General features: G+C 45.3%; 1 protein-coding gene across 2 annotated transcripts; it reads left to right on the top strand.

Moving 5' to 3' along the window:
- The first annotated feature begins 522 nt into the window (after nt 1-522).
- LOC8024090 (cyclic AMP-dependent transcription factor ATF-6 alpha) lies at nt 523-23,199 on the top strand. 2 transcript variants are annotated; one of them, XM_029979489.3, is made up of 13 exons: nt 523-764; nt 6,234-6,280; nt 6,717-6,881; nt 7,430-7,694; nt 8,834-9,156; nt 10,558-10,635; nt 10,748-10,855; nt 11,740-11,837; nt 12,274-12,540; nt 13,513-13,680; nt 14,360-14,480; nt 19,043-19,127; nt 21,469-23,199. In XM_029979489.3, exons 1-13 carry the CDS (start codon nt 692-694, stop codon nt 21,747-21,749), a joined length of 2,079 nt encoding a protein of 692 aa, XP_029835349.2. In that variant the 5' UTR covers nt 523-691; the 3' UTR covers nt 21,750-23,199. The 2 variants fall into 2 exon arrangements, with proteins under 2 accessions (XP_029835349.2, XP_029835348.2); XM_029979488.3 differs by having other exon boundaries at nt 541-764; nt 6,714-6,881.
- The last annotated feature ends 1,248 nt before the right edge of the window (nt 23,200-24,447 follow it).

Genomic DNA, 24,447 nt, shown 5'->3' with positions numbered 1-24,447 from the left:
TATTAAATGAGCTGTCATTTTGATTATATACTAGAAGGTTCACGCGAAATTTGTCGTTGCTGCGTATTTGCATATGTGGATATGATCAGCAATATAAATAAACAAAAGAAAACAAATGTGCTAAAATGCAATAAAATACGTGGTGCGGACGTGGCGTCTCTTGCTACCGAAGAATGTGTAAAAATTTCCTACTGTTTTTTTGTTTTATATATATATATATATATATAGACTGCGGCATCGCTCCTGCAGCTCCGGAATCACTTGTTTCGTTTTCTCTGTCGTCTGCTAGCATGTTAAAACTTTAAGGTAGGTTCTAGAAGACAATAGAAAAATAAAACTAAATAACATTGTTATAAAAAATTAATAATGCTAATATAAACATTTTATTACAATTTAAGAACATTTACCGCAATAACGCAAAAAAATAGTAGTATTTATTGAGTGACCACCGCGTAAGCGCTATTTCCGTAATTAGATGAAACGATGATGATGATAGCAAAATAGCACTACGACACAGGCGCCACCTACGCGGTTCGGGAACCAGCGGCTAGCGGCGTCCATGATGCACCCGTGTGGGACTGTTTATGCTCGTCGGTGTTCGTCAGCCATGCCTTGTGATATTCCGATCATGTTTGCGCCCACAAATTGAATGCAGCGTCCTTCGTAGCCTCCCAAGTTTCCCTGGCTCACGATGGAGATCATGCAAGAAGCCGACCAAAGTTTCCGGGAGGACAACATGTTCTCCCAGGAAGATTACAACTACAGTAAGTCATAGTCACACCCATTCCACGAACAATCTTTGATTCACTCCCGCACTGTCTGCAGGACGTTCGAGCAAATATCGGTCGCGGGCAGAAATAGCATTGAAATCCTAGTTCGTCGTAGCTGGTCAACTTCCACCTCGCCGATATCTTCGCCGTGCCGGCAACGTTAGAAACAACCACGTTGCTAAGATACGCGACATGGAGAAAGTACGCGCTTCGAATTTTTTTGACCGGCTTCTCTGCCCGAGATAGTGTTGTGGACGATAACGAAATACTTTTCCTCGGTTTCTCCCGTCGTATCGTCGTATTGCGCTTCTGTGCTGGTTTCCAGCCATTTTTCTGGTGCCGTACAGCAGTGCTGTGCTTCTACCTTCTTTTATTTCTTGTTTTGTTTGTTAGGAGTTTTTGTGTTGTTACCTTGAATATGGGCGCAGGAACGTAATGATGACATAGAAATAAAACAATACAGATCGGAATTCACGCTTGGTGTTGCACGTAGGCAAACTCCGTTGGTTGGACATCTGAGCTGCCACTTTCCGTTTTCTCCGTCTTATTTATTTGTTTGTTCGCAAACAGCTGTCGCTTTTTAATTCTGTTTTAACTTTGTTCCTGAGCTCGTGTGCAGTGTGCCGTTCGACGAACTTGTTACGCGCGTGCATTGCTTCCGTTAGTTTCTTTTTCCTTTTTTTTAATTTCTTATCTTGTGGGTTGATCAATCGTCTTTAGACTATGTTAATCGTCATTTGCACTGTCTCTGCTAAAAAAAGACAAAAATGCAAACGTAAGTTTTTGGAAACACCCACACACGCCGGAAGCGTTCCGAATAGAACGCACAGGGGCGCGCGCTATGTTTTCGAAACACCGTCCCAACTACGCTTGGCTTTGACAGAACCGCTTGGTAACTAAACGCGTGAGCTTACGGCGTTAGTACTAAGGAGAACCAGTGTGCCGAAAATAGCCTTTCCCTCTTTAGTTTCTCGTTTTAATTTCTCTTGGCAGAGATCACCATCCAGTGATTCATCTTTGACCAGGGACACCCAGTCCGCGCTTGGCTGAAACTCGTTTTCTGGCGAAGGCGGCATTACTGACCGACCAGCGCTCGCAATCGAGGTCAACAACATGCGGCTTGTGGTCATAGTGAACGCGGCGGGCGCGCACATAACAAGCAGATCCAAAGAAACCTTGCTTAGATCTCATATCCTCCCCGCAATCTTTAAAAAAAAAAGTATATTATCATCTACACAGCAGAGCAATACTTTTTTTTTTAAATGTTAGTACTCCACTGCGCATACATTTGCCTTTTTTTTTTCTACCAGCTTTTTTAGTTTTTTTGCTCGATTATTACGGCTTGAGGCTTGTTGTGCTCACTCCGGCTGTTTGATGGTAATGTCTGGCAATAATTTAGGAATTTATATTACACTTTTCCAGCAATTAATTATGTTTTCTTATACTTTATTTCAAATTAATTGGAGAAACACAATTAACAAAAAATTAAAGCTTGGAACAGTGGTTTTTCTGCAGCTTGAGTGATGTTCCCTATACCCGTTTTCACCTCAAGAACCGTAGTAAATGAAGTCCAGCACCTCACAGAGCATTTCCAATTTCCCCCTTTCTGTGGAGAATTAAGATATATGTAGGTGAATTTGAGATTTGATTTATGCTATCTTATAAAGCCGCACTGGTCTGAAACGCCAAAGGCATCGCTTTTTCCTCCGACAACCAAACCTCGTAAGAACTACTTCGCGCCGCGTATGAACAATGCGCGAAACTTTCTTTGTTCTTTAGGTTAAAACGGGTATAGCTGTTATGACCAGACAAACCATGAGAAAGTGGTTTAAAAATCGGCTGCCTGCCGCTTTTTATATTGTGTCATTACGGACAACTAAATCGGAGAACAACAAAATGGATTGATTTCTTGCCACGTGAAAATACTACTTTCCCATTTCTTGATGGGTGACTTCAGAACATTCCTAGAGCTTGCACCTGCAAGCTCGCACAACCTTCCAACAGACATTCTGCAATCTCTGACACTCATTAACATATTATTTTATTTGTTTACTTATTTTATTTATTTCTTCGGTACCTACAGCCCCTCTTTGGCATTACAGAGCAGGGGGTTCTACCCTACTAATCTAGAATACTATGTTATGTAAAATGAGTGAGTGTAGACCTTTTTCTGATGTGGCACCAAATTTTTAATTTGAATATCTGTAATTTCTTGGAAGCATTGGAATTGCTTCAAAAGATAGCAATAGGTGTCTGTGTGCAAGGGGTCACTGCATAAACAACCTTTTGTAGTGTTACGAAATGCCTTGACAATGTATACCAGCAGCATCGCAGAGGTAGCAGTAAACATAGAACTCGTGGTTTACGTGGAGCAGTTGTGTCTTGAACATATGCTTTCAAAAGCTGTGAAACATGTGTTGCATTGTTTCCCATCTTTTGAAGGTATAGAACTGCAGCCGTGTACGTGTGTGCCTTCTCACGCATCTAGAAACTTAGATTGATTGCCGAGGTCGAACAATAGCATACAGCACTCCAAACTCCTCTGGCCCATCTTTCATCTGAGTGCTGGTAATAGGCATTAAAGTTGAATTGCAAAAGTATCTTTTCTCGGTGCAGGGGCTGTTTGGTTGCCACAGGTGACTATTTTATTGCATAGACTAGGATTGAATAGCACATTATAAGTCTCAAGACTTTATTTTGTAGCATTCAATTGTTTGCCAAAGGAAGACTGGTAGTGTCAAGATAAAAAAAAATTTTAATTTAATGTTTTTTTCTTTATTTTTTATTTAAAGAGGCCATTGCGGTAAAATAGCTTTTGCTCCAGGCGGGAATTGAACCCAGACCATTCCGATTATTACGCAGTCTCTTTCCAGCATTTCACGACATGCTGGAAAGATTTCAGGTGCTATTAGGCGGGAAAGCCATGCAGGGCAAACACTCTGCGTCTGGAAGATAGCAGTTTAAACCCCGTCACACATTTTTAAAACCCGGGTTAGTGCCAGTATCCTTATTCCAGGAATCGCTATTGAGTGTGCATGCCACGCACTAGCCAGTTGCTGAACTAACCAATGAAGAGCACCGAAAGTGTAGTCGCCACACGTTTCATGTGCAGCACAATTGCCCTACATTTCGCTATGCATTTTTTTATATTGGAAATTTCTTTGGCATGTAGCATCGCCCTTAAAGGGGTCATGAAACGCTTTTCCAACTTTTTCCTGTTTCGCTTTCCTCCTCAACTCATAAATCGCGCATTCCACCAAACAGTTAAAGACGACGAAAAGGGGGAGTCCCCTCTTGCTCGCACTCTCGTTTGTATAATCCGGACACATCCATTCTCCCTCTAGAAGATTAGCCCGTCGCTCAAAATTTAGACACAAGTTGCTTTCCCCACCCCGTTCATTCCGAAGCTAACAGTGCTGTTGAAGCTACGTGCTCGCTGGGCCAGCCACACTTGCCACGTGAGCGTAGCAAATGTGGCTGCAGAGAATGAAGTCAGGTGATGAAAGGGAGGCGGCTGATTGGTCCGGCAAGCGCGTAGGTTCCACCACAATGTCAGCTTAGAAGTGAAGGGAATAAGTGAGGTCCGGTTGCGTGTGACGTCAGTTTGGACCCGATGACGCGCTTTTGGGACCGCGGATGTATCACAGTGAATAGGCAGAGAGGTTGCGAAGGGGAGGAGGTACGAAATAGTCCGCTCTGTTTTCAAATTTTCGCACTGAAAGTCAGGCTTTTGACTTTCTACCTTTTTTTCTTTTGGTCCGCTGAACGATGTGCTATTAGTAAAATCCCAATCTAAAATGATTTATCTCAACCCAAAAATCGTTTCATGGGCCCTTTAAAGGGACACTGACAGGGTATTTATGCTCACAGAGGTTTTTATTTGAACATGACCTATAAGAGCCCAATTACCCAGAACACAATTTGTGGCTCCAAATTCATTTTCTTTCCGTCCGAAAACAGCCAGTCGAGAATTGGCCGGCTTCAGTTGTTCTCACTCTTTTTTATGGTCACGTTGTGTTCACACTATGTGTACCAATATTTGAAGTCGGGGGGGTTGTCCAAGGCACACATTCAATATTAAAAATAAATAAAGAATGAACCTCATTTTTGTGGCCTGCAAAAAGCTGCAAATGCTATGTGTTGCACAGGTTACAGGTAGCACATGTACACGTCATTCTCAATATGGTGCCGTACCGCAAGCTAGACGACGTGATGGTGGCGCACGACGGACCAACGTTGCAATGGATGTGAGGCCGCTACTTTGAAACTGTCGTTCATGGTACCGGCCAATTGATCTTCAAGCACCGAACATCGAGGGAAAGGGATATGAGTGTGAAACAATCGCACGACCATCTGTGCACACAACTTTGTCGTCGTCTGCTTTACGCGTTAAAAAAGCGGGGAAAAAAAAAACTGCAGTCGGGTGTAGTTACGTGACTTCTCACCACTATCTTCCGTGCTTGTGTTTCGGTTTCGAGCAGTTGAGCTTTTTGTCTTTATTAAAAATATACGTGACTCTGCAGCAAATTATTGATTGACACCATAACATGGGCAATATCACTTGGCAAAAAAAAAAAAAAAAAAGAAGAACATTTTTGGGGGGTTTTAGTGACTTTTTAAAATATAAATACTGGCAAGAAACAAGGAGTGGGTTCCTCTCTCCTTTCTTCATTCTGCTGTGCAGATCAGCATCCATGCTGTTGCAAGTCCTAATATTTTCTATCGTTGAGGGCCACTATACGCACTTGACATTGAATTTGCAGTTGACATGGGTTCTGCTAAGCAGAATGTCATGCATCTTCTAACTCGTGACATTTTGAAAACAGGGTCGCCTTGCATTGCGACTTGTCCATTTCTTTTTAGCTCGAAAGAGGCTAACATTTGAAGTGACAAACCTGTCAAGGTCTTGTGTGTTGTTATAGGACTTCACACTGCCCTCTGCTACAGCCCCAGTATTTGAGCGAGTAACTCAGTTAGTGCATGAGTTCCAGCCACTGCCATTTGAAAGTACATACTTCCTCAAGCGCTTTTTGTAACTTGAGATATAGTGTTGATATATTCTGTTTAAAGTGCAACCATAGCATTTGAAACATAATTGGCAGCTAGATGAAAAAAAGATGTTCAGCGGTATGCACCGACAAGAGCCAACTAGAAAAGCTTCGTGGGTACACGCAATTTGTGAAGGAAACTCATCTCTAGGGAGCCTGAACAAGTTTCACAATTAAACATTACTGCAAGTGTAGGCCTTGCATTACCCTTTTAGTAATGTGGAACTTTAGCAGTGTACCACCTACATCCATATTGCTACCCGGAGCTTGCACTGTGATTTCAAAGCGTGCTTCCAAGTATGTTCCCGGAGCACTGTCGTGCCCTCAATAGTCAGCAGTAACGCTCTGCCAAACCTCTCTAATGCCTAATTGCAACCAATGTGCTCACCCTCGACTTTTCTTTTTAACTTCGCAGTTTTCAAGGACCTAAACGAGAGCGACATCTACAACAGCCTTTTGCAGGTGAGTTGCCCTGATGTAAGAAACTAACCCACATATGGTAACATGTGTCATTCTCTGACGATAGTGCTGTCTTGTATTTGGCTGTAATGGAAACTAAAAAGGAATGTGAGTCACTAGCTTGAAATTGAAGCACATATGAACTTTAAAATAAACAAATAATATGGGCAATATCACTGAATGACTTGACAGTTGTATTGTGTTCCAGTGGCTGGACGCAGATATCGACGGGACATTACGTCGAGTGACCGTCAGCATTGCCAGCTGTAATGAAAAGGTTTCTGCCCTCCGTGGCACCAGCTCTCAAGTATCTTCCAAACATTTCGAAAAGGGGAAAAGAGCCCTTGTGACTCGTGGTTCGTGTAGACCGAGAGAAACATCCGCTCTAAAATATAGAAGGTCTGTAAGTGTTCTAGTTTGATCTTTATTTTTCAAGCAGCAGTCTTCCACGCCGGAGTTGAGCCATGCCTTGGCACCTGACGACAACTTCTGCCTCGATGAGTTCACCTTCTCCCCCGCCGACATCAAGATGGAGCCGTGTTCTCCCGATTCCTACAGCCAGTCGTCCTGCAACTACCCAGACCCAGACTCCTATCTCAACAGCGTGAGTTTTTACCGGCCAAGTTCCTAGCTTCATGGCAGTCTCAGGACGCTGGTTCAATGCTTTTCTCATATGTAAATGAAATACTAGGCAAGGCCATGCGCTTGCACCAGTGGCTTCGGCATTGTGCACTGCATAGGAAACGGAGCATACATATGAGCACTTTCCTTTTGCAATCTCTCTGTCTAGCTCTTCTCGAGTTCACCAAAGGCCCAACAATACACTTGCACACTTCATTTTACCACAAGTCGGAGTGCAGTTGAAGGCAAGAAGACGTGCAAGCTTATACTCGCAGAGTAAATGCAAAGGTCACGGTGCAATCAATCTGCATAATTGTTTTAGTCTGAGATATCACACATGCAGAAAAACAAGATCGCTGATAGGGGGCAATTTCTGCTACCAATTACTTCGGCTTGCAGCAGCTCGCAACAGCCTGAAAAAAACGCTTCCGAATTTGAAGGAAAGTAAACCTCTCAAGCATGAAACCTTATTTGCGTTGTGACGAAGGGTAATAGATTGTTCAACTTCGTCCTCTGTCTCTCGGGTTCCAGATCAACATGGGGCAGTGCAGTCCCACCGGCGGCGTTGTGGTCCCGGAGACGCCCCCGGACACACCCCCCACCCAGAGCGGGTCGAGCACCCCGCCTCACCCCCAGGACCCCTTTAGCCCCAGCTTCACCCTCACCATCACCGCTTCGTCGCCCACGAGGGAAGGAGGAACGGCCCCCTTCGCACCGGCGCCCTCGATGTCGCCGCTGGGGCCTGTGCACCGCAGCGGCGTCGGCAATCCCGGCCATGCCACCGTGGTCGAGACAGGCAAGTGCTCCTCTTGCAAGACTAGAGGGTGTGTCTCAAGTGGCAAAACGCAAACGCAACAATGATATTTCGGAGGAAGTGCTTTGAGGTGGCGCATCTCTCCTCTCGTTGGGCGAGGAATAAAACATCAGTTTGCAAATTTTCGTCGCTTTCATTGTCACTTGTGTCGTCTGCCAGTGCTAAGTTGTCCGCATAATGAAAAGGGATGGTACTGCTGTAGATAGACCTCTTAAAGGAAACTCAGTTTTTGCAGGGAATATCTTTACTAAATTAGTACCCCAAATGTTTGTGCTAGCGTTATAAGCGTGCATTAACTTTGCTTCTATACATCCATATTTCATAAATCGGTTTCTATTAAAGAGGGGTTTCCCATATTACTGTACACCTGTATTGAGCTGAAGCTCGGTAGGGTAGCTTGATAAGCAACAGACAGTTCTGATTAGTACAGTGGATCAAACACTGACGCCTGGGTCTCGCTCGGCAAACATAGAGCCAACTCTTTGCACAGACGCAACTGGGGCAGCTTTTTATTAGTCCGGTCAGACTTCCGTGGCAACGCTTGTTGGTAAGCTGGTATATGTGTTGTCACTGGGCGACACAAACTGTTGGAAAGGCTGTCAACGGGGGTGTTTTGTTTTGCCTCTGAAGAGAGTTGTTTGAGGGTTTGCCTACCTGGTGAATCTCAACTCTTAGAAAGTAAGCTTTAGCGAGATGCTTCCGATGACTAGGGAGCAAACCGCCCGTTGCAAATTTCGAGAATGAAAAAAGCAGTTTCCAAATAAGGTTGTCATGCAAACAAATTGGCCACGGCAATTAGTGCCAAACTAAGCAGAGCTAATGATAAGAAGAAAGACAATACGAGGAACACTAAGATAGCAGCCACCTCTTATCTTGAGCCAACAGAATGTTTGTTGCGTGCGGTGAAACGACGGTTTAATTTTATGTGGCGTTCCTACGCAACATTCCACGTTTACTTTTACGGCAGGGTATCACTATCGCACGGTGCCTTTTAAAGACCCCAGGTTACCTGTCGTCTATGTTCACCCTTCGCAGTGGATACATTAGCCTCCATTTCAAAAGGCGGATTGATTTCCTGCCATATCTGCGTGCATAAATCCTCAATTCTCCCGAACCTGCAGTTCCGGCCACGGCGCCCACGCCGCAGACGCTGATGCTGACAGCAGAAGAGTTTGCACGCCTGACGTCCCAGGGGGTGCTGACCATTAAGACGAATGCGGCAGCGACGACGCCCGTGGCACCCAAGACGGTGTCACCCCAGTCACGCCAGCCGGTGCTCAAGGCTCCCCTTAAGATGGCCGCCGCACCTGTGGGCGCTCTCATTCCCGGTGTCACCAAGGGCCCCTGCCCGACCATGCCGGTCATCAAGACTGAGCCGATGGCCATGTCCAAGCCAAGCTTTCTCTTCGCAAACGCTGCGGCCATGCTCAATCCATCCAACGATGTAAGTTTGCCGCCTCGGCCGGTTGGTCCCATTTTGATTTGGTGGGATTTCCCGAAGGACTCCGTGTTGTATCGACTGAAGTAGGGATCTGCTTTTTTTTTGTGTGAGAAAGACCCACACATCTGCCCATCCCCACCTCTGCCCATTTAGATTTAAATGAGTATTGTACAGCCGTGTGTCCATGTATCGCTGCTGACCCCAGCATAGCAGTGGTGCTTCACTAGCTAAATTTGTTATCTACAGCGAAGACATGAGATGCCCATTGATGCTGACTAGCTTTCTGCTGTCTAAAAAACGCACTATTACAATTTTACACGTTTGATCACTTGAACGTTGTACTGTGTGCTAAGATGCTTCTCGGTCATATGTGTCACTCATTGATTTTACCTGTGCATTTTTTCAGAGTCCACTCAGCTGCAAACTTAAAATTCTTTTTTTCATACAGGCTGAAGTGAAGGTGCATAAGAGAGGCCGGTGCAGATGAACCATATTGTACGAAAATAGGAAACTATGAGATGGATAAAGACAGATCCAAGATGTATAAGGGCTTGGTCTTTTTTTTTTGCCTGCCTTAAATCTTTCTTGATCATGGGAAAAACGCCTGTTTTGTGAGGGTTAATGTATTTTGCTTTCAGAAACTATTAGCTTACAATATAATGTCATACATAAAAATAAAGCTAACTAAATTGACTTTTGAATGATGCAGACGTCAAAGCAGAGACTTGAATCCTAATGCAATGTTTAATTCATCATACACAAGTCTTTTTTTCCAAAGATTGGGTACCAAACCATGTAAATATATGGCTATAACTGGAAAGAAAGAAAGTAAGAAAAAAAATGGAATATATATCTTTTGTAATTTTACCACAAAAACCTCCACAAAAAATTTTTCAACCTTCATGACCGACATACCATTGGGCTAAGCAGCTTCTCAACGTGGTGAAGCACAGGTCAATAGAACTGAAATATAATGATCAACTTCATTATCATACCCAATGCTGCAATCCGCGTCTGAAAAATCGACGGAGGATCTGCAAGAATTGCCGTGCTTGCGAGCACATGCCCCGTGGCATTCACAAACAATGACGTGCTGTCGGTTTCCCTCTCGGCTTAAAAATCGCTGCTATGCAGAAAAAGGAAGAGAAACACAGAAACCCAAACTCTTCAAAGAACTTACGAGATGATGCAGTGATCGTGAGAGCTCCGCAGAAGTTTTGAAATAGGCCTTCATGCCCATCGACCGTGGGGGATCGACGCTCTATGGGTGCGGTCGGAAGAGAGTTAATCTAGCCACCGTCTCTATTTATTTATAGCCAATTTTTGCGGTAGTTGCCACACACATGTCGTTTGCTGAAGGCTAGTAATGTGTTAAGCAGTGGTGCCTGTCTTTGCATTTCTCAGAACAAGGCATTGAAGCGGCAGCAGAGGATGATAAAGAACAGGGAATCTGCCTGCCTGTCGCGCAAGAAGAGGAAAGAGGTAGGCAGTGCTGGACAGTCTTTACGAGACCCCTCCCGCTCTGCGGCGTCTGAAGCTGCAGAAACTGGCTCGTTCAGCGGCCACATCGTCATTGGACGCCGCTCCTTTGCAGTATCTCCAGAAATTGGAGCTCGAGGTGCGAGACCTGACCAACGAGAACAGCAGGTTGAGCGAGGAAAACATCCACCTCCGTCAGCGAGTTTCTCAACTCGAAGCAGAGGTAAACCTTCTTTTGATGTTTCCTTTTTTGTTAGGTGCCTACGAAAGCTTTCCGCACATTTCATTTTTAGTGTATCTACTGTTTCAGGGCCATATTTTATTGTGAAATACTAGTGTGTTACAAGTAGAGATGTCGCAAACTTACCGAGGCTTGCGGCATCTTAAAAGCATATATGTTTGCTCTTGTTTTTGTGTAGCATTGGAAATTACTCTCTAAAATTTAAAACTATCTATTTCACAAAAATATTTTTCCGAAGTTTTTCTAGAAGTTGGAACTTCCCAGGATTTTGGAAAAAGTTCAAAGATTCACCGAACCAATCAAACCTTGGGTTCGACAGTACTTTATGACATGCTTTGGTTTGTCATAACCAAATGCAAATGTTAGCCAAATGTCATGGTTAGCCAAACGCCAAATGCTTTTGGCATGTGAAATGTCTATGTCTTGATAAGGTAACATATATCTATTCTAAAATGCAGCTACAGATATCTTATTTTCTCTACATAAAAGTAGAAATTGGTGATGCTCCAGTGGGAGCCAGACTTTTTTACTATGATTCGTGAGGTAAAAACGTGTATAGTTGCGTGTATCTTGAGGCAGACTTAGTATTTTGCCGCTGCAGTAGAACAGCAGGTTTAGGAGTTTTATTCTGTTGCAGGCTAAGAAAAGCAGGACAAGCTGTTCTCTGCAAAGCCCTCCATTCTTTCCCCTTTAGCTGAGCGAATGCTGGACTTGCCTCCCCTCCAGCCTTTGCCCTGCTAAAATGGAGAGAGTCAAGGTTTTGTGGGAGGTGCTTATCCTCCTTTTCCCCAAACAGAGCATATGGGCTTGTACGCTTAAATGTTTCATTCAGCCTTTTTTTTTTCCAAACAACTTTCTTGGAACAGATTGCGGTCCACCGGAAGCAGACGACACCAAGCATAAAGAAGACAACTGCTCTCTTGGCGGTGATGTTCATGCTCACGGTCAACGTTGCGCCGTTTAGGTGAGGGAATGCACGTTGCATGGCACGCAGTCACTTGCTGCTTTCATTTCTTTCTCGCTGCTTGGTGTCTGTGGTCAAACCTTTACACTGTGGTGAAATGTGTTTAGGGGGAGTTGGCACCACATAGGTGGTGAAATTGGATGGTCATTCTGTAATAAAATGATATGTATGACTAAAATACATTCCTGGAGAAAAGTTGCAGTTTCTGCGTGCAGATATTGATTTTTCGAGCTTGTTCCGTAGTGAGCCTGGAAATCAGTATCACCCCTGTACATATATGTTTCACCTCGGTATTTACCTTTGGTAGTCTTCGGTTCGGAAATTTGAAAAAGGAGCTTTTTCAGGAAGTTCTGATTCCATTGGCTCAAATGCCTCGTTTTACAAACGAAACACATCCCTGTAACTCCTTGCACACTGGGCTTCTTTCTCTTTCCAGTGGCCTGTTCCGTAGTTCCAGCAGTGACCTGGGTGCGGGCGTGGCACTTCCCGCCCAGAGAGCCACCTGGGGGCGCCACCTGCTCTGGTCTCAACAACAGGAGCTTGCAGACGACGCTTTTGTGGCAGACCTGGGATCGGTCGGCGGGGACATTGCCGGGTCTGCCCCTTCCTCGGCCGAGTTCCTGGGAGCTCTGGACGTCCAGAGACCGCCGAGGAACGGGTCCCTCAAGTGCCCCTCCTACGTGAACCAAACAGAGTCCCTCAGGTCAATTCTCACTTGTATCAGCGTATAAAAGCGTATTCCTCAAAATCGAAGGACTGTGATAGACTGTGACTTGAAGTGGTTCACTAGCGTTGCCACTTTACCGAAGATGTCGAGCACGTCTGAGAGCGCAGGGGGTTGGAACCCGTCACCAAAAGACTGGTTCCACCAGAGGTGTTGGAACGGGGGGGCAGTGGGGAGGCGACTGGACCCCCGGGCATTTAAAAAATATAATGCAGGCAACATAGAGAATGGGGCAGAAACTCTCTTCTGACTGAAACGCACCCTCTGGTGATGGGTTTTGAGATGGACTGAATGAGGTGGATGGAGACTTAAAGCGGTTCACTAGTGCCACCACTCTACCAAAGATGTCAAGCATACCCAAGAGGGCATAGTTGGAACTCGTCACCACAGATGGGTTCCACAACCTGAAAAACCTCCTTGGGTGACGGGTTCTACCCCTTTTTAGTGGTCTTTTTCGAACAAATGGTTGCCTCTGATTCTTGATTTTCAAGGCAAAAGTGCTCACAAAGAAACTGAGTCTCTTAGGGAAATGTCGACTTTGTTTCACATACATCTTTACATGTACGATACATTTCACTAAGCATTTGACTATATTTCTCCTCTGTTTATAGTGTGATCTGCCTAGAGGCATTGTCATTTGTAGCATATTCCCGCACTTGTAGCCAGCACTGCTCATGTAAGAAAAACAACCCACTCGCCTGCTTTCCTAGAGCATACGAGAGCTGATCGTCACAATTTACAAAGGGCCTCTAGTAAATGATGGGGCACTGGCGAAAAGTATCTGTACTTAGACACGCTCGTGGCATCGCTGCGATGTTGTGGAGCAAGCGGGCTAAAGTTGTTCCGTCTTCCCCACAAGTGTCTAGCCTCATGCTTTTTGACACATCGGTTTTCAAAAGTGCAGATCATGTTGCTCTAGGCTACAGTTCTTTTTACCCCTCGTTCCTTCAGACTGGAGAGCGAGTTGCGCGGCTGGGTACACCAGCTCGAGAGCATGAACCTGAGACGCAGGGAACAGCGTAAGAAGGCGGCGCCTCCACGGAAGCCGGCACCCCAGAAGCCCCAACGTCTGCAGACGTGGATTGGATCGCAGTATCGCCACATTTACGAAGACGGGTGGTAGGTTTTCGCACCCACCTTGTCCAGTGAACGTTTTTGGCGAGTCACCAAGTGCCGTACGAGGCGTGCATGCATGGAGATATGATGCTTCTGGAGGCGACATGACGCCACCAGAGGTGAAGTCGGAAGTGTGGAGGGACATGCCCCCAACGTTGACCAAAACCAAGTGACTATTAGACGAAAAGGAGAGCAGACTTGGCACCAACAGCTGTTTTGGTCACCCTCAGGGCCTCAAAGCAGCTGTTGGCACCAAGTCAGCCCTCCTTTTCGTCCAATACTGTCTCTTGATTTCTGTCATCATTGGAGGTGTGTCACTCCACACTTCTGGCTTCACCTTTGGTGGCCTCAGGTCACCTCCAGAGGCTTCCTACCTCCATCTGATGCAGACAAATCGGCCTGCGATTAGCCTCTGGGCTTATTCAAAGCTGATGGGAACTCCACCAATCTTGCGTCCATGATGCATTGCATAGTGCGAAGTGCAGAACGGGGCAACACTTTTTTCGTTCTCGACCTGTCGTTTTTAGGACGGGGATCGACCAAGGAAGGCACAGAGGTACTCGGATGGAATTGTGGCTAGTCAGACATAGAGGAATCTAGGGGAGTTGAAATAGAGCCTGGAATAGTGCTGGGTGTGAAGTGCCATGGTCCCGTTGCAATTGGCGACGTGATTGGTTTGCAGGGAAGCCGGCGGCGGCCAGAACTATTTGCAGCTCTACCAAGCCCTCCGTAGAAGTTACCAAGACCTATATGAAGCCATTCAGCGCAAGGACGACATGTTTTACTATGTGTCTTTTTCGGGGGTAAGTCCACCCTGCTTCTGGGTAATATCCTTTACCTTATATTCTTGTATTTAAGAGGGACGCAAGCTTTGAAAACCGAAAAATCGCGAAAAAATTCATTTTTAGAAAACCATATATTTGGGTTGTATATCTATAAACTACCTTATCTATAATTATCAGCTCCTAATACAACGAGGAAATATTAAAAAATATTTACGATGCCTGCGTGGCATCCAAGTGACGGTTAAACTTCAAAATCAACCCCAACTTCGCACGCTCGCTATTCCTGACGCATTTGGTTGGCGGCCGCCATCTTGGTCTTGGTTTGAAGGTGAATTCTTTCTTTTTTATTTGCCTGCTCCCAAAATGGCATTGGCCGATTGGTTACGGCATGGTCGCCGTTCTTCCATGTCGCAATTCCAAGAATGTGATTGGACATAGTGCTCGATTTCTATTGGTTGGGGATGCGATTTCTTCACTCGCGGAGCGCTCTCCTCCTCTCCGTTCCTCCTGATGTTGCCGCTCGCGTCGTCTGCTCTCGGCACTGGTCTGCTTGCTCGCGCCCGCTTTGTCAGCTCCGCTTCATTTTTCGCCGTCTTTAGATTGTTTTCTGAACTTTCTTTGAGTAGTTTTGTGTAGCGTGCCCGTCTGTTTCGTGGTCGCACACATTGCGAGGTTTGAAATACAAGACAATGCTTGTGTGTGGTGCGTGGAAGGGACTCATGGAGTTACTGCGGATGGCGAAGCTACAAGTTTCTGTGCAGCGTGCCATTAATAATGATTGTGTCAACGCTTCCAGTGATGGATTTCCTGTGCCATTGGCTCTTGCCGAGGAAAAATGCATTGCACCGCTCACACATGGAGTTCCAGGCACATTGACTGCTGTGGTTCCTCCCGAAATTGTGGGTTCCAGTGCTAGACTTCTGCCTGCCGCAGCGAGTGTGAATGCGTCATCCAGCACCCATATGCGGACGCATTTCCTGATACGCGAGGAGATCGAAGCAGATTCTAGGCATCGTGATACTGTTCAAGCCAAACTTGGAGCTATGCCAGCAACCCAGAGGAAGTTGAAGCCGTGCTGCCCAATCCCACACCTGCCCCTTCTTTAAGCGAAGGTGCGAAGTTCTGCCTTGTTCAGATTGATGTTTTGAGCAACCTGCTCTGCTACAGAGTGTGCAAGCATTGTGCGGGAACTGGACTGAATATCCAAGAAGGCACCAAACTCAGACTGGCAGCAAAACTTGAGGCCCTATGCCCCCATTGCGGCATTCATGCATATTCCTGGATTTCGCCACGCCAACAAAACTCGAGGGCCTTCAAAGTCAACATCTGGTTCATCATGGTGATCAAGCAGATAGGAAAGGGGCAGACAGCTTTCAATGACTTTTGGGCAGCTATGAACGTCTCCCACAGAGTTCTCCACCACAAGACTTTCCAGGAGCACCTGAAAAAGACCTTCAAAGAGCCACGGGACCTGTGCATGGACAATTTTTATGTCGAGTCGGCTGTCGCGGTGAAGGCAGCCTGTCAGAAGATGGACCCGGGGTTCTCCAAGGATATCACTGTGGTGTACGACGGCACATGGCACAAGATAGGGCACACATCTCTCATCAGAGTCGGGTCAGTCATAGAATACCACACGGGCCTCATCTGGGATGCCAGGTTTTGTTCAACCTGTGCCTTGGGTGCCAGACTGAACCCAAGCCTGGATTAAGGGTATGACAGCTGGCGCATGCATCGTGTCTGCCAGAAAGACACGGATGCCAAATCCGGAAGAGGATGGAGGTCGAGGCAGCCCTGACCCTCTTCAAGCGCTCTGTCTCCAAGCGCCACCTGCGGTACACGGCACTTGTCTCCGACGAGGACAGCAGGACCTTCCCTGCCCTTAGCAAAGAGAACGTCTACTGGCTAGTCCCCATCGTGAAAGAAGAGTGCTTGTGCCATGTTCAGAAGTGGCTGGGAACGGCACTGTGCAACCTCGTCCAGAAGAATGGCAAGCCGTTGAGCGGTAAGGGCAGGTTGACGAAGGCCCTCATTGACAATCTCACCGACTACTAAGGCTGGGCCCTCCGAAACAACACCAAGAACGTGGCAGCAATGCAGTGTGCGGTTATGGCCACCTACCATCATGTCACATCTACTTACCAGGAGCCTCACCATGAACTTTGCCTGGAGAAAGCTTAATCGTTGTGCTGTCATTGAGTTGCCTAGGCAAAAGGTGAGCCAGAGTCCCAGCACAAGCACTAACTACCAGGCTATGTCACTCTATGCTGCCCGTCTACGAACGCCTGTCGCACGTTCCTCTGCTTCAACGCTGGTTGGGAGCAAGGACTCAGAATGCATCTGAGTCAAAATTAACCACTGGACTAGTTGGTAATGCATTACAAAGGACAAGAGCACTAAAGACATGGACAAGAAGAAGAACAGCGCATGTCCTGTCCTGTCCTTCTATTTGTCTGTGTCTTTTGCACTCTTGTCTTTTATAATGCATCCAAGTCTTTCCACTCGTTTCTCTGTTCTTCAATGCCTAAGAAACAGCATGCATTGCTGATCGCTGTCAAATCTGCACTGCATGAAGCGGTATTGAGGTTCAACATCGGCTGTACAGGGCGACGGCAAAAATTTCGGTTGGACTCCAGCCAGCCCATCTAGCCCTCCAGTGAGCAGCCGAAAAAGATGCCCCACATCTGCACAAGGCCAGCAAGCGACATCAAGAGAAGTCGGATAGGCGTAACATGAAAAAAGTGTGCAAGAACACTTTGGACTACTCCGCAGGGTCGTTCTAAAATCGAAAATTTGTGTGCAATTTTTAAGTGCTGTTTACTCAGAATAGATTTTTTCACTGCCATAGCTGCTCGTCCCAGCGCTGTTTCGGGGACTATTCAATGGATTTTCGTGCTGTCTTTTTTTATTCTGTTTCTATATAACTTTGTGAGGGCATAACAGAGCCTATTTTTATGGTGTTCGTTGATTTTGTTGCGTTACACCTAGCCTTGGTAGCAGCATTCAGTTTGCTATGCTTGGATGAGCACCAGCAAATTCCTGTTGCAAACATTCCAGTGCAGAAGTGAAAAAAGAAAGGTATTCAAAAAGGTTTTTATGCAAGTGCCGTCTGTTCTTCCAATTGAATATTTGCAATGATTGGAGGTGTAAGGTTTTATAGTGCCACATTTTTTTGCCAAACTTGGCTATATAAATAATGGAAATGCTACCGGCGAGGAGATCAAACCGTATTTGCATGAATATAACGCGAACACGAATATAATGCGAGGGCAGGTTTTGATGATCTCAAAAAGAAAAAAAATAATATTACTATTAGAACGCGAGTCGAGGCCGCGTTTATTTCCCACACTTGGGGGCATAGCAGAAGTGAAAAGGCAATGAAAATAGAAGAAATATCAGTTTATGTTTTGACTGCACTCATCCTCACTGCTCAGGTCCTTCCGTTTACAGTCCACTTGGCGACTACGCACATAAGCAGCAGCACAGTGTGGCTTGTCTGGTAGTTCCTTTTTCTTTGGCGTGAGCTCCTCGGCAGCCCACAAGCAAAGCAAGGCAGGATTCAGAAGCACCAACGCACAAACATCAAACCAATCTGGAGCAGGAATTAAAAAATGCCCAGGCAGAAAAGAGACTGCGGAACCGCTTACAGGATCGCACTTCTTGTTCTGGTCCCACCGCATAAACAAACATCTTGGTGTTGCACGATTGCAAAACCTGGTGGTCTTTTTTCGGCTTATGTTGACTTGGCCTGGCTTGGCTTGGCTTGGCCAGTGCCTACATGTCCGTGCTCTGCGTTTCTGCGGGCGTTGTACAAACACAAAAGCGACAAAAATGCTTTCTACGTTTCCTCTTCCCCTCTTCACGTGGCCCAATAGCTAATAAATTTCCTCCCACACTCCTTCTTTTCCCACCGGGTCTTTTGCATTGAGCCGGTGGGGTGGCTCTCTCCTCTGGCTTTCTCCAGACTTGCGCACCTCGTGGCTGAACTCAATTGCGAATACAACGCGAGGTGCGTTTTGGACCGCGCAATTCCGAGAAAAAAACTTGCGTTATATTCGTGCAAATGCGGTATGGGGGTGCACTGACCTGTTGGTTGTCCCCACACCTTGGTGTTTACCAACACAAGGCTTGTGGACATGCCCACTGGCCTTCTGGGCATGTCCACGTCATCATGGTTACGTCGTCATCTTCAGTAGAGTGCAGGGCAGGGTGTAACGTAAAAATAGTAACAATAAACAATGTGACGTTTATGGTTAGTGCCGAATCTCCCCTTAAAGCAGCCGTTAAAGCAAGGGGGCTTGTCCCACTTCGGCTTTTGTGCTGGGCCGGGCATATGCACCGTGCATGCTTCATTGTTCATGCGGGCTGGAGTAGTAACAAAAGAGCCCCCCCTTCCTGTCGGACGACCATAGAACACAAACTCCAGCCGAACTATGATGCGGCGTTCGGTTAGGTCAGCCGAGCTCCGAGTTGTCCTTATTCGTGTAGTTCTAAAATTAGCTGCTTGGGGCGCCACGCTCTGATCTCCTCCCCAATATGTATTGTGTGTATCGATACATGTATTGATCATTTCTCTTCAGGACTACCTCTTGCTGTCGGCAAATGCGGAAAACCGGACAAGGATGCCCCGGATCTCACTAGTAATGCCAGCGGTGACATTCAATGGCAAGTGGTACTTTCTGAAGCTTATACAAAAGTCGTAAAATCGTAGCATCTTGTTTCTTGATGTTGTCACGATTAGAGATGCCGCAAACTTGCACCTGAGGTTCGAAAATTAAACCAAGGAATTCAAAAAATCAAAAAATGTAAAAAAAAAAAAAAAATTGGGGATTTGCAAATTTTTGAATTTTTGGCATTAAAAAATCTGATTGTTTTCTACCTTTCATGTTATGCAAATCAACAATATTCAAACTTTCTCTAATTTTTCATTCTAAGAAATTTGAACGATTTTTTAACTTTTGAAAATTTCAAGGTCGAAAGTTTGACGAACTACAGAACAAAAGTTTGACAAAGTTTGAACCAAGTTCACCCCTATAGCTTCGAGGCAACGAATATAAATACAAGATATCAACGTGTGAAGTGGAGTGAAATTTTCAATAAAGTTTCACTAAGCCGAGCGTGCCCCAACGACTAGTTTTTAAAGCTGCTGAATGATCACTTTGAGGTGACCTCGGCCTCATACCTTTTTCTTTCAGCTTCCGTAGAGAGCCTCTCTCATGCACAATTCCATAGGTTTGCCCGAGACAACCTGTGGGCCAGCAGATCCTCTATCTGCTCGTTTGAAATTGAAACGAGTCGCTTCGCTGGGGAGTTCCTCATAGCCCCGATTCCCTCGAGTGAGCGGCTGCTCGGGCAAAACGCGCCGTTGCACTACAGCAAATGCTGGATCGGCGCTTTTTTCATTAAATTAGGAACCGGCAGCATTTTAGAGCGGCCAATATCGCCATTCATTGATGAAGAAATATTCCAGACAGCGGACATAGGGTTAGCCCGATGACAACCGGTCGTAACCTGATCAGCTGCTGTACTTTCGGGGATCAGGGGACCCCAGTCTGGTCGCATTTTCCTCAACCTTGAATTGTGTCGGCTGCTGTTCCTGTGCCTAGTGTTTTCTCCATCCCACGGGTCATCCCTACAAAAATGAACGCCCAGAGCGACAAAACATTTTCAGGAAGCCTGGCTGCTTTTGTGTGTATGCGTTGTCTCACGCATGCATTGCATTTAGGCAACAATTGATCAGATTGCTACTAGTTTTCAGTTTTCGAAGAAGCAGGAAGTACATTCCCCTGACTGCCTCAGGGCTTTTCGATGAACCGTTCAGCCAGTTCAATGCATGTTTCATAAGTTATGACAAATAACGAGTAACACAGGTACAGTTGCCGACCAATTTTTGGGACTTTGCAGGGACCGAAAAATAGCGTGTGCTATTTTAGCGTACGCTATTTTTTGGAAATTGCGTGCGTACACGAAGAGTCTCCGCTCCTCCGTGGAGGATTCATGATGAGAAGTTAACTAAAGCCAAAAGGCCCTATAAAAAAACAAAATTGGAAACTTTCTATTTTTTAACTTGATTTTATCAAGAAATTCAAAAATCTTCGAACTCAAACTTTCAGAAACCTCAATATTTTTTAATTATTTGAATTCGAACCTCAGCGGTGTTTTAAAGGCCCAAACTTTTCGAATTGGAACCTTAGTGAGGTTCAAAATTTTCGAAATTGAACTTCGGGAGGTTTGCGGCATTTGTAGTCATGATACTGTTGACTTGACCTGATGTGATTCAAGACAGTTTGTTTTCGGCTCTGCAAGGCAGGTTTCTACAGCTGCGGTTAAAAACTTACCTGGCAGAACAATTGATCTTCGAAAAACCTCAAGACTGAAGAAAACGGAAGAGGGGACACCAGACACAGCGCCTCGAACTCTGTGTGTGGTGTCCCCTTTTTTTGTTTCCTCCAGTCTTAAGGTTTTTCAAAAGCGGATTGCTCAAGTCTTTGAGTAGTTTACTTATGTTTCTGTGTCTGGTGAAGTGATCATCTTAATCAAATCTGTTTTACGAATCTTTATGCGGGGCGAGATTTGTTTTTACCGGGAACAGTGTGCCTAAGTCATGCCACGGTGATTCCTTCCTCACCGTATAACTCGCATGCACGGACTGCATTAGTGTAGCTCTCACAACGTTTTTAAAACAAATCTGTACAGCCTAGAAAGAAATGCCTCGTACATTTGAGATTCTAAAAACTTTGGGAGGCAAGAGTTTTGCGACCCTTTGAATTTCCTGAGTTCTGGCCATTTGTGCAACTTGCTAACATTACGAAGGCTCACGGACGTCCAGGCTTTTACTCTATTTGCAAACGGTGGTGGCACGACGGTAGAAGTGAGAGCTAACTCGAATTTCACGCCGCATAAGAAGGGTTAAACAAGGGCACAAACATTGGCACTGCCTCTCTTCTCATTGCCGCAAACTGAAACTGACTCTAGCCTGCTGTCGTGCGTGTCGTTTCATATGCAGAATCAATGGCGCAGTCCAAAGAGCACGTCCCCATGATGCAGATAGAATGCGAAGTCATCAACACCAAGATAACATACGTCAAGGAGTCAGCCATTCCGCCGCACCTGAGGGCGGGGCAGCAGGCCCCGAGGAACCTTACACAAGCCGGGGTAGCCCCTCCCATGCCAGTGCCTGGCGGAAGCAATAGTACCAAACCCACTGAGCCGAACCATTTCATCAAGATTCCGTCGCGGGAACTTCGTCACCAGCGGGGCCAACCGCGCCATCTCCAACGGCCGTAGAAATGGTGTCGTTGGCTTCCTTTTTGTTTGTTTTGGGCACGAGAAGGGGGGGGGGGGGTGCCACTTTTGCCTAACTTATTATTCTCAACACTCATTTTTTGACGGTACGTGTTTCAACACTAAACACTTTTTTTTATTTTTTTCACGTTGAAATGGTGCTATGATATTTTCTCTTCCGGGAAGTCGTTTTAACGCTTTTTTTTTTGTCATTTTTTCTTTGGCCGTTATTTTGTTTTGATGTCATCGTCGCGTTGGTGTTCACCATTTGGAATGTGTGTGCAGAAATCCTTTGGGGATGCGTTGCTTGTGAAGTGGTGACCGAAGGAACGATTCGGCCGAATTTCCGGAAACCTATGGCAACCGAGCGAGGTGCGCCATGACGAGACAAGATGTCGAATTGCATCGGTGCATTGTGTTCTTTCGATTTGTTTTGTGATCTCGGACGAAACGTTCATCTTTTTTTTTTTTAAACTGGAAAAGTTTGCGCTGTAGGTTTACGGTTTCATTTCGGCATTAGACTTCTTTGCAAGATTGGGGAGTCGACATTTGACAGTTGCTGTGCAACTTGGGTAACAGATGACACCAATGTCTTGCCATTCAATTCGATGTGCAACGTCCAGCATCGGTGTTTTGTTATTGGAAGCATTATTTCTGTCTTGTTTTCAAGTGACAGGTAGCTTCTGCATTCTAGAGGCATCTGTCGGTGGTGGCAGCATCTTTTTTGACAGCACTGAAACGAATTGAATTCCTTCAGGCTGTACCTGTACATATGTATATAGCGAAACCACATACTAATATCTACATTTGTTATCAGTAACTTCTTTTATTTTGCTTGCATTAGTGTTGACATTGGATGTCTCCACTTGCATACCTGTGTGGGGTTTGTGGCAGCAAACTCATTTGTTCAAGCTAGAAGTGTTGTTGACTATGCATTTGTGTGGATGTATTTGTGTGTGTGTTTGTGTGCGTCTGTAGTGTGGCATAAGCATTTATCATCCCTGGTCAGTCTATTTTTTGTGTGCTCGTGCTACGATTAGGTGCATTGATTCTTGGAAATTTTAGGTATGATTTTTGTACCATGCTCTTGATATGTAGGCTTTTGAAGCCATAAAATTTGAGGCATGAGCACATGAGCACTTCGCATTCCAAGAGATTAAATCAATTGTGTCACTATGGCCGTAAACCTTGTTGGCATAAAACAATTTAGTAGTAAAATATCTAGGTATGTAATTAGAAGTATGATATATCTGGGTTTTGAGGTGGCACGCAGGTTTCGTGGATACATTCTTGCACATTATCTTGCTAGCCCTTATTTATGCAGAATACTCCTGAAATCTAATTTCCTCACGCAATACCCTTGTCTAGTCCTTCAATGCCTTAATTTTTTTTTTTTTTTTTTTTGTGTGTGCAAATTTTTTTACACGGTAAATAAAAATATTGGAAGTCATAACTTCAGGCGTGCTTTATCGTTTAGCAGTCTACATTACAATTAGGGATGTCGCGATCCTGCCCAGGTTTGAGTTCGACGAAGTTCGACTTTTCCAAACTTTTATCGTGATGTTCGACAAAGGTTTGAATGAAGTTCGACTTTTGTGCGCATGTGTGAAAATGAAAAAACAAAACAAAAACAGTTGACTCCACCTGGCGGAAGAAAAGTGCAATATTTGTTGAGTGTATCGGGATCGCTGGTTCACATTACTAACGAAAGCACTAAAAGCGTATATTTTTGCTTTTATATGGTCTGAACATTCATTTTATAAAATATAAAATAAACTACTTTCTCAATTATTTGTTTACCAAAATTCGAAATATTCGTCTAGCAGCCGGACAACACTATTCATAAGTCGAACTTGGAACTTTAGTGAAAGGTCGAAGGTACGGCAAAACAATAAAACTTTGAGGTAGACATTAAAATCGACATCAAAAACGATCGTGACACCCCTAATTACAAGAGACCGATCTCACCAAGCGTCTGGGTCTGGCGCATGCGTGAGGCCGTCATAACTAGTTCACAGTAGGTAAGCCGCACTGCCCGAGCCAACTCTTGCCGTCTCCATCCTCTGCCATAGACTCCTATAAACTGACAAAGTATGACAGATCGCCACGAGAAGCGGTCGCAGAAATGGAAAAGGGGATGCGGCAGACAACGGATGATAGGATGGATGGATGGATGGATGAATACGGCTGAGCCCTTTGGATCGGGCGGTAGCTTACGCCACCTAGCCATTTTGTTTTACCATTTAAGCTTAGAATATTTAAATGTGAAATCTATATTCACTCCGCAGTGCAAAGAAAGTGAGGCTATGAAACCCCCTTGCCATCAGTGGATAAGAAAATACCTAGTTTTCTCTCGATTTCTGCCACCATTCACTTAATCTTTGCTTGGTAATCTCTACAGTCTTGAAATCCACTCTCCCTTCGCTGTCTCTAAAACCCAATGACTTTATTAAATCTATGTTGTCTTCGGTAGGCATAGGGTGAAGCCCTTTACAGTAGAGCATCAAGTGCTCAGCCGTCTCGTCCTCCTCTCCACAAGCAGTGCACACTGTATCAATTTCCTGGTACTTCACTCTGTATGTTCTGGTTCGCAGAACACCCGTTCTTGCCTCAAACAGCAATGAGCTTCCCCTAGAATTGTCATAAATGCTTTCTTTGGCAATAACTCTTTTGTTTAATCTATAGCTTTCCAGAGCCGTCT

Source organism: Ixodes scapularis, unplaced genomic scaffold (assembly GCF_016920785.2).
Source record: "Ixodes scapularis isolate PalLabHiFi unplaced genomic scaffold, ASM1692078v2 PGA_scaffold3__209_contigs__length_174095766, whole genome shotgun sequence".
Taxonomy (NCBI): domain Eukaryota; kingdom Metazoa; phylum Arthropoda; class Arachnida; order Ixodida; family Ixodidae; genus Ixodes; species Ixodes scapularis.
This window is presented reverse-complemented; position numbering and strand designations above follow the sequence as displayed.